Source organism: Molothrus ater, chromosome 6, assembly GCF_012460135.2.
Source record: "Molothrus ater isolate BHLD 08-10-18 breed brown headed cowbird chromosome 6, BPBGC_Mater_1.1, whole genome shotgun sequence".
NCBI lineage: Eukaryota > Metazoa > Chordata > Aves > Passeriformes > Icteridae > Molothrus > Molothrus ater.
Genome location: NC_050483.2, coordinates 31715739 through 31727983, shown reverse-complemented (window position 1 = coordinate 31727983; position 12245 = coordinate 31715739). Strand labels below are relative to the sequence as shown.

Sequence of the window (12245 nt, the reverse complement as noted above, 5' to 3'; positions counted from 1 at the left end):
AATTCAAGAGACTCTGGAACATTATGCAAATATGTCTACTAACAACTGCTAATCAATGGCTTGTCAGCACAGCCCTGTACAAATATCACTCTACAGCAAACCTACTGTCCATAAAATTATGCAGATTACTCATGCATGTCAATAGTGTCTATTCTGTTTGCATTTTACTAATAAGACAAGTAAAGGTTTTCTTGTTAGTAAATAAGAGTATTACTTTGCTGTCTGTCCTGTCCTGCAAGACAGGTACTTGTTTCCTACAAGAACAGTAAAATCTTTGTATTAGAAAGTTACAAAAACTTTTGCTGATGAATTCCCTCATGAAACCAGTGCACACCTGACCTTTGCACTCATTCACTTTCAGGTTAATGTGTGCTATGCTTATGCCCCAATATATTTGGACTTCCTTGGGTGACTACAAGTAATAATTGTACAATATCTGGGGCTCAGCAAACCCAGCAGTGTGATGGCTGCAGCTCTTTGCTGCAGTTTATGTGCTCTGTGCCAGTGCCTGTGCCAGCATCTGGAGGGAGCAGTGCTGGAATGAGGGGGCAGCTGCTCAGGGCTGAGTTGGGGCAGACCTTCCACAGCCAGAAAGGCTGATTTGTTTGTTGTTGTGGGTTTTGGTTTGTGTGTGAGTTTTGTTTTTGTTTTTTTTTAATCTAATTAGCCCAGAAAATAGCATTTCAAAATTTCATATGGACATCTCAAATTTTTAAGATTAAATGGAAGTGGCAAACTTACAGGTTTTTACACAACAATATGTAAATATCTAGATTTGTACAGATTTGACTAAAAATACCTATTTTCTTTGCATTTTGTTCAAAAAATTGTAGTGTTAAGTGTAACCAGAATTTGAGTATCAGGCAGTGATGCATGCCATAAGAGAGGTGCCTTAGAATGCTAATTTCTTAATTTAAAAGCTAATGATGGTGCCAAATGACAGCAGTGACTTGCAGTGAATTCTCTTTATCTGAGTGATATGGCACAGGTCTGTGAAGAAACTGCACACAAAATGTTTATACCTGTAACTCCACAAACAGGAAAATTATGAGGTGGTGTGACTTTATTTGTATTAAGGAAAAATCTTTGAAATTTGGCCTGTAATATCCTTGATTCCATATGAATTTATAAGCCATGAGCAGCAGTGAATAGGAAAGCCAAGCTGGTGTTTGTGCTGCTGCCAGGAGGTCACACCAGGTCACCTCAATGTGTTTCCCAGCTTTCCCTCTTGAGGAGCAAGGGCAGGATCCAGCAAAGGCAGTGGGTGTTAGCACCATGAGCTCTGCCATGAGTGAACTTTGGGAGCTGCCCTTCCTCGATGCCCCAGAGCTGCAGGAGGGGTGCAGGGCTACTCCTGTGCTCTCAGTGTGGCTGGGAACGTGCAGGGGAAATTCTCAAATCTAGTGTACTTGTCAGAGAAGTCAGTCAATGGAGAACAAATGAAGAAAAGAGTATTAATCCCCATTTCTCTCTAGATCTGTTATTTGCAAGTGGATCTGACTGAGGAACCCATTTAGATTTGAGGCATTGAAACCTTCTCTTGAAACATCCTCCTCTTGTGATTGCAGGAGAGTGTGCAGGCATCACATTCCTCTGCTGAGGAACCAAGAGATGAAGTGACTCCAACTCTTAAAACCTCCTACTAACCCCTGTTATGTGGTACAGACTACTGCTGCTAGTCATAAAGTTGTCTTTAAAAGATGCCACCAAAGGAGAATGAGTCCCATCTCAAGCAGCTTCTGGGAAGGATAGATGGCAGGTCTGTAGGGATTTAGAGTTAAGTAGCTTGTCATCTACCTAAAGATAATTAATCAATTAGAATGGGATTTGTAGCCACAATTATTTTCTGTACATGTTAGTAGAGGGAAAAATCCAGTAGGAGAGGTAGGAAACCTGAAGAGGAAAGGGAACATGATATCTTCTGTATTGTCTGATGCTGTATAGTAACTGTATTTTCTACTATTGGCAGAAGGTATAGAGAAATGTATTACGAATCCATAAAATTCCATCTACCATTGGAATATGGTCCCTAAGTATTTCAAAAAGTCTGTCAGTGAAGGTTGGCCAAATTATGATGAGCCCTTGTTTTTAAAGATTTTTTTCTCTGCTTGTCTCTCATGAGGAGACTGAGGGGAGACCTCAGTGCAGTTACAGCTTCCTCATGAGGGGAAGAGGAGGGACAGGCGCTGATTTTTCCTTTATGGTGAGCAGTGACAGGGCCCAAGGGAACAGTAATTGTCAATAGGCTGGATATTTGGGAAAGGTTCTTCATCCAGAAGGTGGTTGGGCACTGGAACAGGCTCCCCAGGAAGTGATCACAGTCCCAAACCTGACAGAGTTCCAGAAGCTTCTGAACAATGCACTCAGGCACAGGGTGTGACTCCTGGGTGCTGTGCAGAGTGAGGAGTTGGACTTGATGATCCCTGTGGGTCCCTTCCAACTCTGCTGTGATTCTGTGAGCATGCCAGGATTTATACCTTTCTGCATTTTTTTCTCAAAATCAGCTGCATTTCCCATGCTTCCCCCTGAATTTTAAATTAACTTGCATTAAGAAAATACTTTTAAGTTTACTTGGTTCTATGAAGAGATTATTTGGTTCTATGAAGAGATATTTTAGAAATCTAGAGAAGAGGAGTCTCCTACTCCTCTTGATTTTGGTGTTCCAGGAGATAGGATCTCTGGCACTCTCCAAAGGTTTCCAGAGCTCTTCTCCCTGTGCTTGCCATGGTGTGTGCACTCTGCAGTAGGGATGAATGAGAAGAAGAATCCCAGCAGCGCTCAGCTGCAGGGATGAATGAGCAGAAGAATGTTGTCAGCTGCAGAAGCTGGTCCTTCCCCTTGGGGTGCTTTAGCACATCAGGTCAGCTGATCTGAGCCCCCTTTGCAGCAGCAAAGAACAGCACTGGGCCTGGTCTTATCCACCAGGGCTCTTCATCTCCCCACTCCATTGCATATTCATTGTGTGCCAGTGCTTTTATCCAAGGGCAAAAGAAGCCCCATCTTGACTGGGGTGGCTTTGCATGGCAAGGCCTCTGCTTTTGGAGTTCTGGGTTAATACTGGCTCACCAGGGCAGAGGCTGGAGCCTTCCAGCTCTGCACTGGGAATGCTCACAAGGAGGACATTTGAGGCATTGGGAAATCTGCCTTGTAGCAGCTGGCAGACAGGCATGGGAAGGTTTTAAACCTGCTGTTGAACCAGCTGGGGCTTTGAGCCATCTGCATGGAGAATGGAATGGAATGGAATGGAATGGAATGGAATGGAATGGAATGGAATGGAATGGAATGGAATGGAATGGAATGGATATGAGTGGGAAAATGAACACAGAAATATTGTGAAGTTCAGTGGCACAGTAGAGACCAAACCATGGATGTTCTGGATGCTTCTGGTGCATCTAAGCTTCACATTACAGGAGTGAAAAGAGTCTTTTTCTCTGAATGCGTTGACACTGACAGAGCATTTGGACTTCTCATGCAGCTGGTCTCAAGTGAATAAAGTGCTAGTGAATAAAGTCTTACAGTCTTTCACTGGCACATTTGCATTTATAGGATTGAAATAATGTCCCATCCCTCATGGGATAAAGGAGGTCACTGTTTTCCTTTCACTGCTCTGTTTCCCAGAACCACATGCTGCACACGTGGTCAGTAGTGAGGTTGTGCTGTGGCAGTGACAGGAGGGTGCAGTTTGCTGGCTTTGTTTCATTTTTTTTCACTCTGCTGGTGTGTGGTGGCTGCAAGGCAGGGTGGCAGAGGGGCCCCTGTCTGTGTGCTGCACGATGCACTGTGTGTGTGACACTGTGTGACACTGTGTGTCAGCTTATTCACATGCTGAAGCGCAAAAGCCACTGCTCAGCTGAAGGACAAGTTAATATAGTCCGTCAGAGGACTGTTCAACCAAGGCAGACATAAAAGTTTTCTTTTTTTTTTGCTTTGTCAGCAAGTGGCTGCTGTATTTTTTTTGTTGTGTATACAATTTGAATAATAATGACATATAAGCTACTGTTATAAATTTATTGTGAGAGGCATGGGCATTATTTTGATCCTAACTATTGCACAGTAAGAGCCTTTAATATCTTAAATATTTGTACTGTTTGTAATTAAAATATTGGATAAAACTGAATTCTTTGCTGAAAGCAAGGTCAGTAATTGTACAATTTGTGTTCTTAAGGCTTTAGAAAAAATTGCCCCTCTGCAGAGAAATAGAAAATTAGTCTTTATAGTTTTAAGAAACTTTGTGTCATTAAGAAGAAGACAAGCCAAGTCTGGAATGCCTGAGCATGTATAGCTGTAGTGTTTTTGTGTTTCTCGAGGCATGCTCTTGAATGGTTAAGGAAGTTGGCTAGGTTTGCATTTTTCCATTCTTTGTTCTCTTATGCTTTTTCTCCTTCCCTATTCTCTTATTTAACAGCTTCTGTGGAATAGACAAAATGTGATCATTTATCATTTTTTCAGTTCTTCTCACTTCCTTTGCTTAATCAATTTCAGCAAGCAGGATAGGACTCTCTAGGATGAAGCTAGCAGAATTATAATTACAGCATTGGGGCTTTAAAGCCCTTTGAAGTGTTAGCAAGGGTAAGGAAAATGTAAATGCATTTTCTGCATTCAGGATCTTTTGAGAGTTTACATGATGATTGTCCTGCAGATAAGAAAAGAAAAGAAAAAGCAAGTTTGTGGATGATGTCCCAGTTTAACACTGGGAAGCATTCTGTCAAACCTGCCTTCCACCGGGGAGATGTTCCTTTTGAATGTGACAATGACAACAAATGTAGATACAGCAAGGTGACTGGGGATGAAACTGTAGGATAGTATGGGAAGCTGTCACTTCCTATAGGAAAAAGGAAAAAGATGTATTTCTGATGTGTTGAGGAGACATTGTAAACAATCTTGAAGATTTTTTTTTTGTGATAAGAACAAATAGTCCAGATTAACAAAAGATTTTGCAAAGTAGGAAGTATGGTATTACATCTCTGATTAATACGTATTTTCTCCCTTGGGAACCTTGGGCAAATGAGATAAGCTGTATCAGGCTTCCCTTGCAGCTCATGTGTGCTTGGAGTTTTTACAGGTTGAGATAAGAGATGTGATTTTTGCTCAGGGAGAAGATCCCCCTGTGAATCTGTGAGGGGCTTGGACACTCTGGGGTATGACTTGCTAAGGAAAGGGCTTTAACTTGGGATTTGGGATTTATTTACTCACAACACATACTCATGGTCCTTCCTATTTCATATCTCTGTGCTAAGATTGGCCAGACTACCTTTTTCTGAATTTGTGATCGGGGAAACTCTATCTTCACTGTGACATGGAAAATGGTTTCAATGAGACTGAAAGGCAAATTTGTCCTCTTGTTTCTCTTTAAATATTCTGCAAACATTTTTCACTCTTGAAAATCCATTCTCATTGACTTGGTTAAACTGACTCTTCTGGGGGACAGAGCTGCCTGTTTGTGTTTGACATGGAGGATTGCTCTCCACAGATTTGTTCTCAGTGCTTTGCACTACCAATAGATGGGTAGAAGCAGGTAAAACTTCAGTGCAGTAACAGCATTTCCATTGGATGTGTTTGATCAGGGAAATATCAATACCTGCAAGAAATTAGTTGCTCTTCATGTTTCTTTTGTTTTGTTTTTGTTTTTTTTTTCTCCAAGAATGGAGTGGTTATGTTGTCTGCATGGGTGGGACACTATTGCTCTTATAAAGAAATGAGCTGAAATGTATGCACTTTAAACTTGTAATCATTCCAAGGATCTCTAACTGAAATCAGCTGATAAAATACTTTTCCAGAATTAAAATAATGGTAGAGGCATTGTTCTTTTTTTTTGTTTCCCACCCTGCAGCAGTTCAAGACTAGTGCTAGATGACTACATATATGCATATATTTGCATATATATGCATAGTGCTGATCTTAGCCCAAGAGATCTAAACCTCTAGTTTATCCTGTAGGAATGTCAAATACCTAATAATAAATGCTCACAAAATCCTGCGCGTGAAAGGGAGCTGATTGTTTTGGAGTGTTTTCTTTGTTAGTATGCGACACAGAAAAGCCTGTTCGTGTAAGTAAGGAGATACGGAAAAAAGCATAGATTTATCTAGCTCATCCTTTCTCAGTACAAGGGTATTGTCTGTACTACTCTGGATTTTTGGTAGTCCAAGTTTGAATAATTTAACAATGATATCTCTCATGATTCCTCTGGATAGCAAATTATGAAAAGTTTCTTGGTATTGAGTTGCCTTGTCGTTTTCTTTCAGGCTCTGCCTCAAGGTTCAAGAAACTGATCTTCTGCTATTTTTGTAGCTGACTGTATATGTTTGTATTCCAATATTTTGACTTGGTAGCTGCAGTGCATTTAATCCTAATATGTTTCTTTAAATCAGTAATGTTATAATACCAAAACTAATGCAACTAATGAGAGTTACTGTAATAGTACCCCAGCTTCATATATTTGTAGCATTTCATTTTTATTATTGTAGTCTTTGCTGAGTGCACTATTTATCAGAGTTTATAAGGAATGAGCTTTGCTGATGCTGTTAAATCACTCAAGGGTGCTAAATTATGGCACCAGAGCAGGTGCTATTGTCTGCAGCTCTTTTGGAAAGAAAGGAAAAACCCTCAAATGATCCTGGACATTTATACCTAAAGGAAACAATCCTTTATATTAATATAAAAAGATTGGTTTGTACTCAGTCAAGGGAATTCTTGGCAGTCGGTTTAAACTTACATGTATATATAGCACACTGGAGCCTGCTAAGTACCTCTGTTTTCTTTATGGATGGAGCTTTGGTGCCAAGAGGTCTGCACCACATGCAAGCACAGATAGGCTTCTATCTGATGGATTGTCCCATAGTGAACACCATTGTATACAGGATGTTCAAACACGTATTGATTATGTGGTTCCATAGTTTACAGCAGAATCATAACCTGGTGCTTTTAAGTACATACCTATAATCAATCTTCATGTGAAGGAACTCAGGACAAAAGAAGTATTTTATGCTATATATTAGACATGATATTAAATTACATTAGGTTAAATGTATGTTATAGTTTTCTTTAACCTCATCACCATAGCATTATTGTGTTATGAGTGTGATTTTTGTGTGGGCTATGGACTCAAGGTATAATAAAGCTCACAGTGAGGATAGTGCTGTTCTGGTTTTAGTACCAGGTCTCGTGGCAGCTACATGCCAAATTCCCATATAACAGAGATGCAGTTCTTTTATAGGGGTGGTTTTATGTTTTGTTATATATCTTTTCTGCAACACTGCATTACAGAATAAGAGACTTGTACTTGAGGGGGAAAATTAGCACATTGAATAGATTTTAGTCTATTGTGCAAATAAAATGGAAATATATGTGCTTATAGACTAATTTTCTTTGCTAGAATGCCAACATCCAACTGGTCATTTGCAAAATCAATTTGCAAAATTTGCCTCAACTTCCATTTCTAAATGTAGAAATGAATACAAAATTTGAATTTTGTATTAGATTGCCTTCTGTTAGCAATTTTTGCAAGTGATTAAGTTAGCTCACAATGTTTGGCTATATAAAAGATGATTTAGGCTGCTAATATTTATTTGTAATTTGGGACAGGAGTACTTGAATGGTTCTTTTGGAGCAACTTTCATGTTCAGAGGCTTTATGCACATCTTCTGGATCTATGAAAAATAAATAAATTTGAAATAAGACCATTTGGTGATACTATGGTGATTTTGCTATTTACCCAAGCAGTTTTGTCTGCATTCACTCTTTAACTCATATTTTCCAATTGTTCAAATTCCTTTTTCTCTCAATTCATTGTTAGTAGAATTTATATGTTGACTGTATGTTGTTATCCCTCATTATATAGGGCTTAAAAAAATATTACTTTGCTGTCACACAAGCAACTCCATTGCTGCAGTGTGTGTGGTGGCTGTCTTTGTCAGGGAGAAAGAACATGCTTGAAACTAACGTATTATGTCTGAAATTCAAAAGAATAGTGTACAATAGTACTTAAAAAAACTCCACAAGCAGCTGGGATTTAGCCTGTGGATGCATTTGGCCAGTAAGGCATGCAGAAAAGATCTGGGACAGATAATTATTTGTAGAGAGGCACAGAGAGAGAGCGTGGCCTGAGCTTGGTTCCCAAATCTTCAGTGGAAGGCCCTGCTTGTCAAAGGCAGGGCACCCAGCTGAGGTGAGTGGGAGGTGGCCACAGCACAGCAGTTTTGGGTGCAGTTGCCCAAGCACAGCAGGCCCATCATTGTGTCCTCTGCCACTGGGTTACAAAACCTGCTGCGCTCTGCTGCTGTAACCCTGCAGTGATGCTGCTCTTTTCCCTGGGCCCCACAGGGAAAATCTTGTGTGTAAAAGTGTGAAGTCACTGCCTGGGATGCTTTGTAACACACTGACTACTGTGGAGGTATATGTGAACAAGAATTCCCATCAACAACAGGGACTCTTCACCACTTTTCATCATTACAACAGGAAATGCAAATTTACATTTAAGAATTGGTTTCATTTAAAAATATTTGTTCTAGGTGTACACAACCAAATTTGCTAGAATGCCCTGGGTCCCTATGGACCTTTATATCTTAAGCCCTTTTGGGACTTAATTTATTAATGTATTTCTAGTCTGTGCAGGTAGTATTTCTTTCTACAGCATCATTAACGTTGTCTTCCTGCCATGATGCCAGTATCTCCTATTGTTAGTTGCCATGATGAACAGTAATAGTATCAGTGACTGAAGATAATTGTGCTTTAGATATACTAGGTTTCATGATGTCTATTTTTTTTCATTTTCTTGCCTAGAATTTTCATAGTTAAGATAAAAAACAACCATAAGACTAATAATATGTGTTTCCTAGTTTCATTTTTAATTATCTAAGTTACTGGATTTAGGTCACATGGTTATGTTTCTAGAAGAGATACTTCAAATCTAAATTTGGATTTGTCTCTAAAACAATTATATATATATGAGAGAGATATTATATTTTAAATTGAAGTGTAGATTGCTTGCACCAGCTAAAGTACTCACATTTTAATCTCATGAAACGACTGTGCATAAATTGTCTTTGCTAGGTGGTGCTCATGAGGGTCTCCAGCACTTGGGTCCTTATGGCAATATCCCAAATATCGTGGCTGAGCTGACAGGAGACAATGTACCAAAGGATTTCAGTGAAGATCAAGGATATCCTGACCCTCCAAATCCCTGCCCTATTGGAAAAACAGGTAATTCAGCTCTGCCCTTTGTACCTCTGTCTTCACTGTACATCATCCTGTCTTTCAGCACTGTACAGCCTGTTATCAGAAATGAGGGGTTTTTTCATTCTATGCCCCAGGACAAGAACTGTTGAGAAGTTGGGTGTTTTAGTGTTTCAGATGAGCTTTTTTTTAATCTTTTTTTAAAGAATATGTGCATATCCTGTATTGCTGTATGACCCTGGAGAAGGTGGAAGAAATCATCTTAATCTCAGAGTAGAAGATAGTGAGATTTATGAGACCATCATGTTCCCAAGGGAGTTCATTTTTAAGCTGACCCCTGAAAAAAGTTATTCTTTTTTTCAAGATGAGATTTACCCTTATTTTAGAGACTTTCATTGTGCCAAGAGGAATGAAACTGTCTGCCCTGATCTCCAACCCAGACCATGAGTCAATATTTAAGATACCTCGGCTCCAATCCATGCAGCTTTACAGCTCATCTGTGCCAGAAGAGGGGAGCGGCACGGCTGCAGCCCACGGCACTGCAGGCTGGCTGGGGCAGCGCAGCCTCCAGAGCAGAGCGGGGCCAGCACATGTGGGGTGTCTGTCTGTCTGTCTGTCCCCAGGCTGACACTGCGCCGGCACCGAGCCTGGGGGCTGCTGCCCGAGGGTCACTGAAACAGCCCTGCGTGTGCATGCTGTACACATACCCTGGGAGAATGGGTCTCCTTCCTCTTACTTGAGCCAAGGAATGGCTTCCAGGACTGAAAGCAGTAGTAAAACACCCATTGGCTGCCTTGGGACCTGGAGCTGGGAATGTGAACTCTGATTTTTTATTTGTCAGCTAAGACATCCTTTCAAAATGTTTTCTGTTTAGTCTTCTTTTATATTTTTTGGATTATGCAGAACAGTTGTCAGTATTCTTATTTAAAATGTTCTAGCTATCTTAGAATTAATAAGAAAATAATATTTGTTATAAAAGTTTTTTTCACTGTGAAGTGTTTTTGCATTTCATTCAAAAATTTGACAAAATTTCAAATTGTCCTCCCTTACTGTTTCCTATTACAGCCGATTTGGTGATGATGCCTTCATCTCTTCTGGAATAATACCTCATCTTCCAATTTGTTCACTATAGCTGTTGTCTGACAAGTTGCAAATGATGGGTTTAGATTTTCTCATACACACACAAGCACACACATGGACTTTCTATCTTCCGTGCTTGCCCATTAGACTTCTGTTCATGATTAGATACATAAATTAAAGACATGGCATCCAGGGAAATGCCTTTGAAAATCCCTTCAATTTTTTTGTCTTAGGTGAAATAAAAGTTGTTAGCTAAGCTAATACAGTCAGATCTGAACAGGGGGGAATTTTCAGGGAAGTGCTGCCTGCTCAGATAAATGGCTCTGTCATAGGTATGCTATGAGTGAAGATAGTATCTGCTAGGATAAGAGTAAAATGTTTTTCAGAGCCTTAAATGGAATTCAAGTGGTGACTGTATTATGCATACAAATTACCAGAGGCCTTCCTCAATCAGGTCTGTGGATTTGCTTAATGGAAAACAATTTTTCCAGTTACTGTCTACATATGCACATTCCACAGCAGGAATACATAAGCCTGGAGCAGATGAGTGGAAGACTTTTGGATTAGCAGTCATAGAGGACACCCATGTGTCCAGCTGCCCTTTCTGTTTTCTACCAAAAGATACAAATGCTCTGAGGTCTACCACACTTCTGTTGTTACCTGTTTCTCTCTTGATATAACCTTGCCCCTGATGAGACTGAAATTATTTCTAAATGCTTTAATAGTTTCTGAGTTACTTAGCCAGTATGAAGAGTTTTCCCCTGTTTTCTATTGGCAAGTCCCAATGAGAAAAGAGAGAAAGCTGGATCTGTTGAACTCAGAATAACCTCCTCAGGTCATTGAATCAACTCAGTCTTAAGTCAAGGCTTTACCCACATCTGAGGGAAAAAGACAATCTATCTGCAGATCTTTTTACATGATGACACACAAGGACAGAAGGGAAAGTCCACAGGTGTGTGCTCTGGAGTTCCTGTGTTCTGGCAGCTGCAGCTGTTTGAATGCCCAGCATCATGCCCTGGCTGGTAGGATCTCCTTGGGTATGTCTGAGAGGAACTTGGACTGCAAGCTCCCCATGCTGGCTAAGCAGTGGGAGCTCCAGGAGCAGACTCTATCCAAAAAGCTACTCTGGCCTCAAGATACTGAACCTTTGTGTCAGCTAAAGATGACTTACTTTGGTAAAAAGACCCCAAGTTGATTTTTATAAGGATATTATCTTGATGTGACACTGCCCACAAAACCATCCATTATGGTTATAGGAGGTTTCTGGACCAATTAGATTAGTTACCAATCTACAGAAATGTTCTCATCATAAAACTTCTCCTACATAGCATTTTTATGAGGTCTTATGATGCAGAAATGATTTTCAGCCAGTTTGAACAAAGTAGCAAACCAGAAATGGAGCTCCAGGAAGAGCTAGCTACTCACTGAAAGAAATTCTGTCTTTGCTCACAGCACTCTTTTACCATGACCTTCAAAAGTATTGCCTTACCAATTTCTAAAATAATTTGTGAGCATTTAAAAGGGAAAAGAATATCTCTTCTGAATCAGAACAGGATGCAATTCTAGTTAAAACCAAGTGCAATAATAAAAAGAAAAACATAAAGGAGGGAAAGAGCTTGGAAAATAAACTCCTTCAGTTTTCATTAAGTTGTGAGGATTTTTTAAAAATAAATACATTCTGAAAAATTTGTTTCAAAAGAAAAAATACTGGTGTTTTCCAGTCATCCAGTTCTTTATGTTTTTTTAATTGCATGATTGCATTTAAGAAGTTTGCTGACTAATGTGGCACAGGTTGTGTGTTTCAAAGCTACTGAGCACTCCGTGCTTTCTTTTGCAGTTGATGATGGGTGTCTAGAAAACACCCCAGACACAGCAGAGTTCAGCAGGGAATACCAACTGCACCAACACCTTTTTGATCCAGAGCATGACTATCCCAACAGGGGCAAGTGGGTGAGTACGTGCTTCTTGCTTATTTTTGTTGCATGTGAAACTGG

At 40.0% G+C, this 12245-nt stretch overlaps 1 protein-coding gene across 2 annotated transcripts in view; it reads left to right on the top strand.

Annotated features, from left to right (window-relative positions):
- The window catches only part of LOC118686835 (neuroendocrine protein 7B2-like), a 42221-nt gene that overhangs the window by 18684 nt on the left and 11292 nt on the right, over positions 1–12245 (top strand). For both annotated transcript variants that reach the window (XM_036383257.2, XM_036383255.2), the window contains exons 3-4: positions 9049–9198; positions 12089–12201. In XM_036383257.2, coding sequence (XP_036239150.1) covers positions 9049–9198; positions 12089–12201 — 263 coding nt within the window. The remainder of the gene's footprint in view (positions 1–9048; positions 9199–12088; positions 12202–12245) is intronic.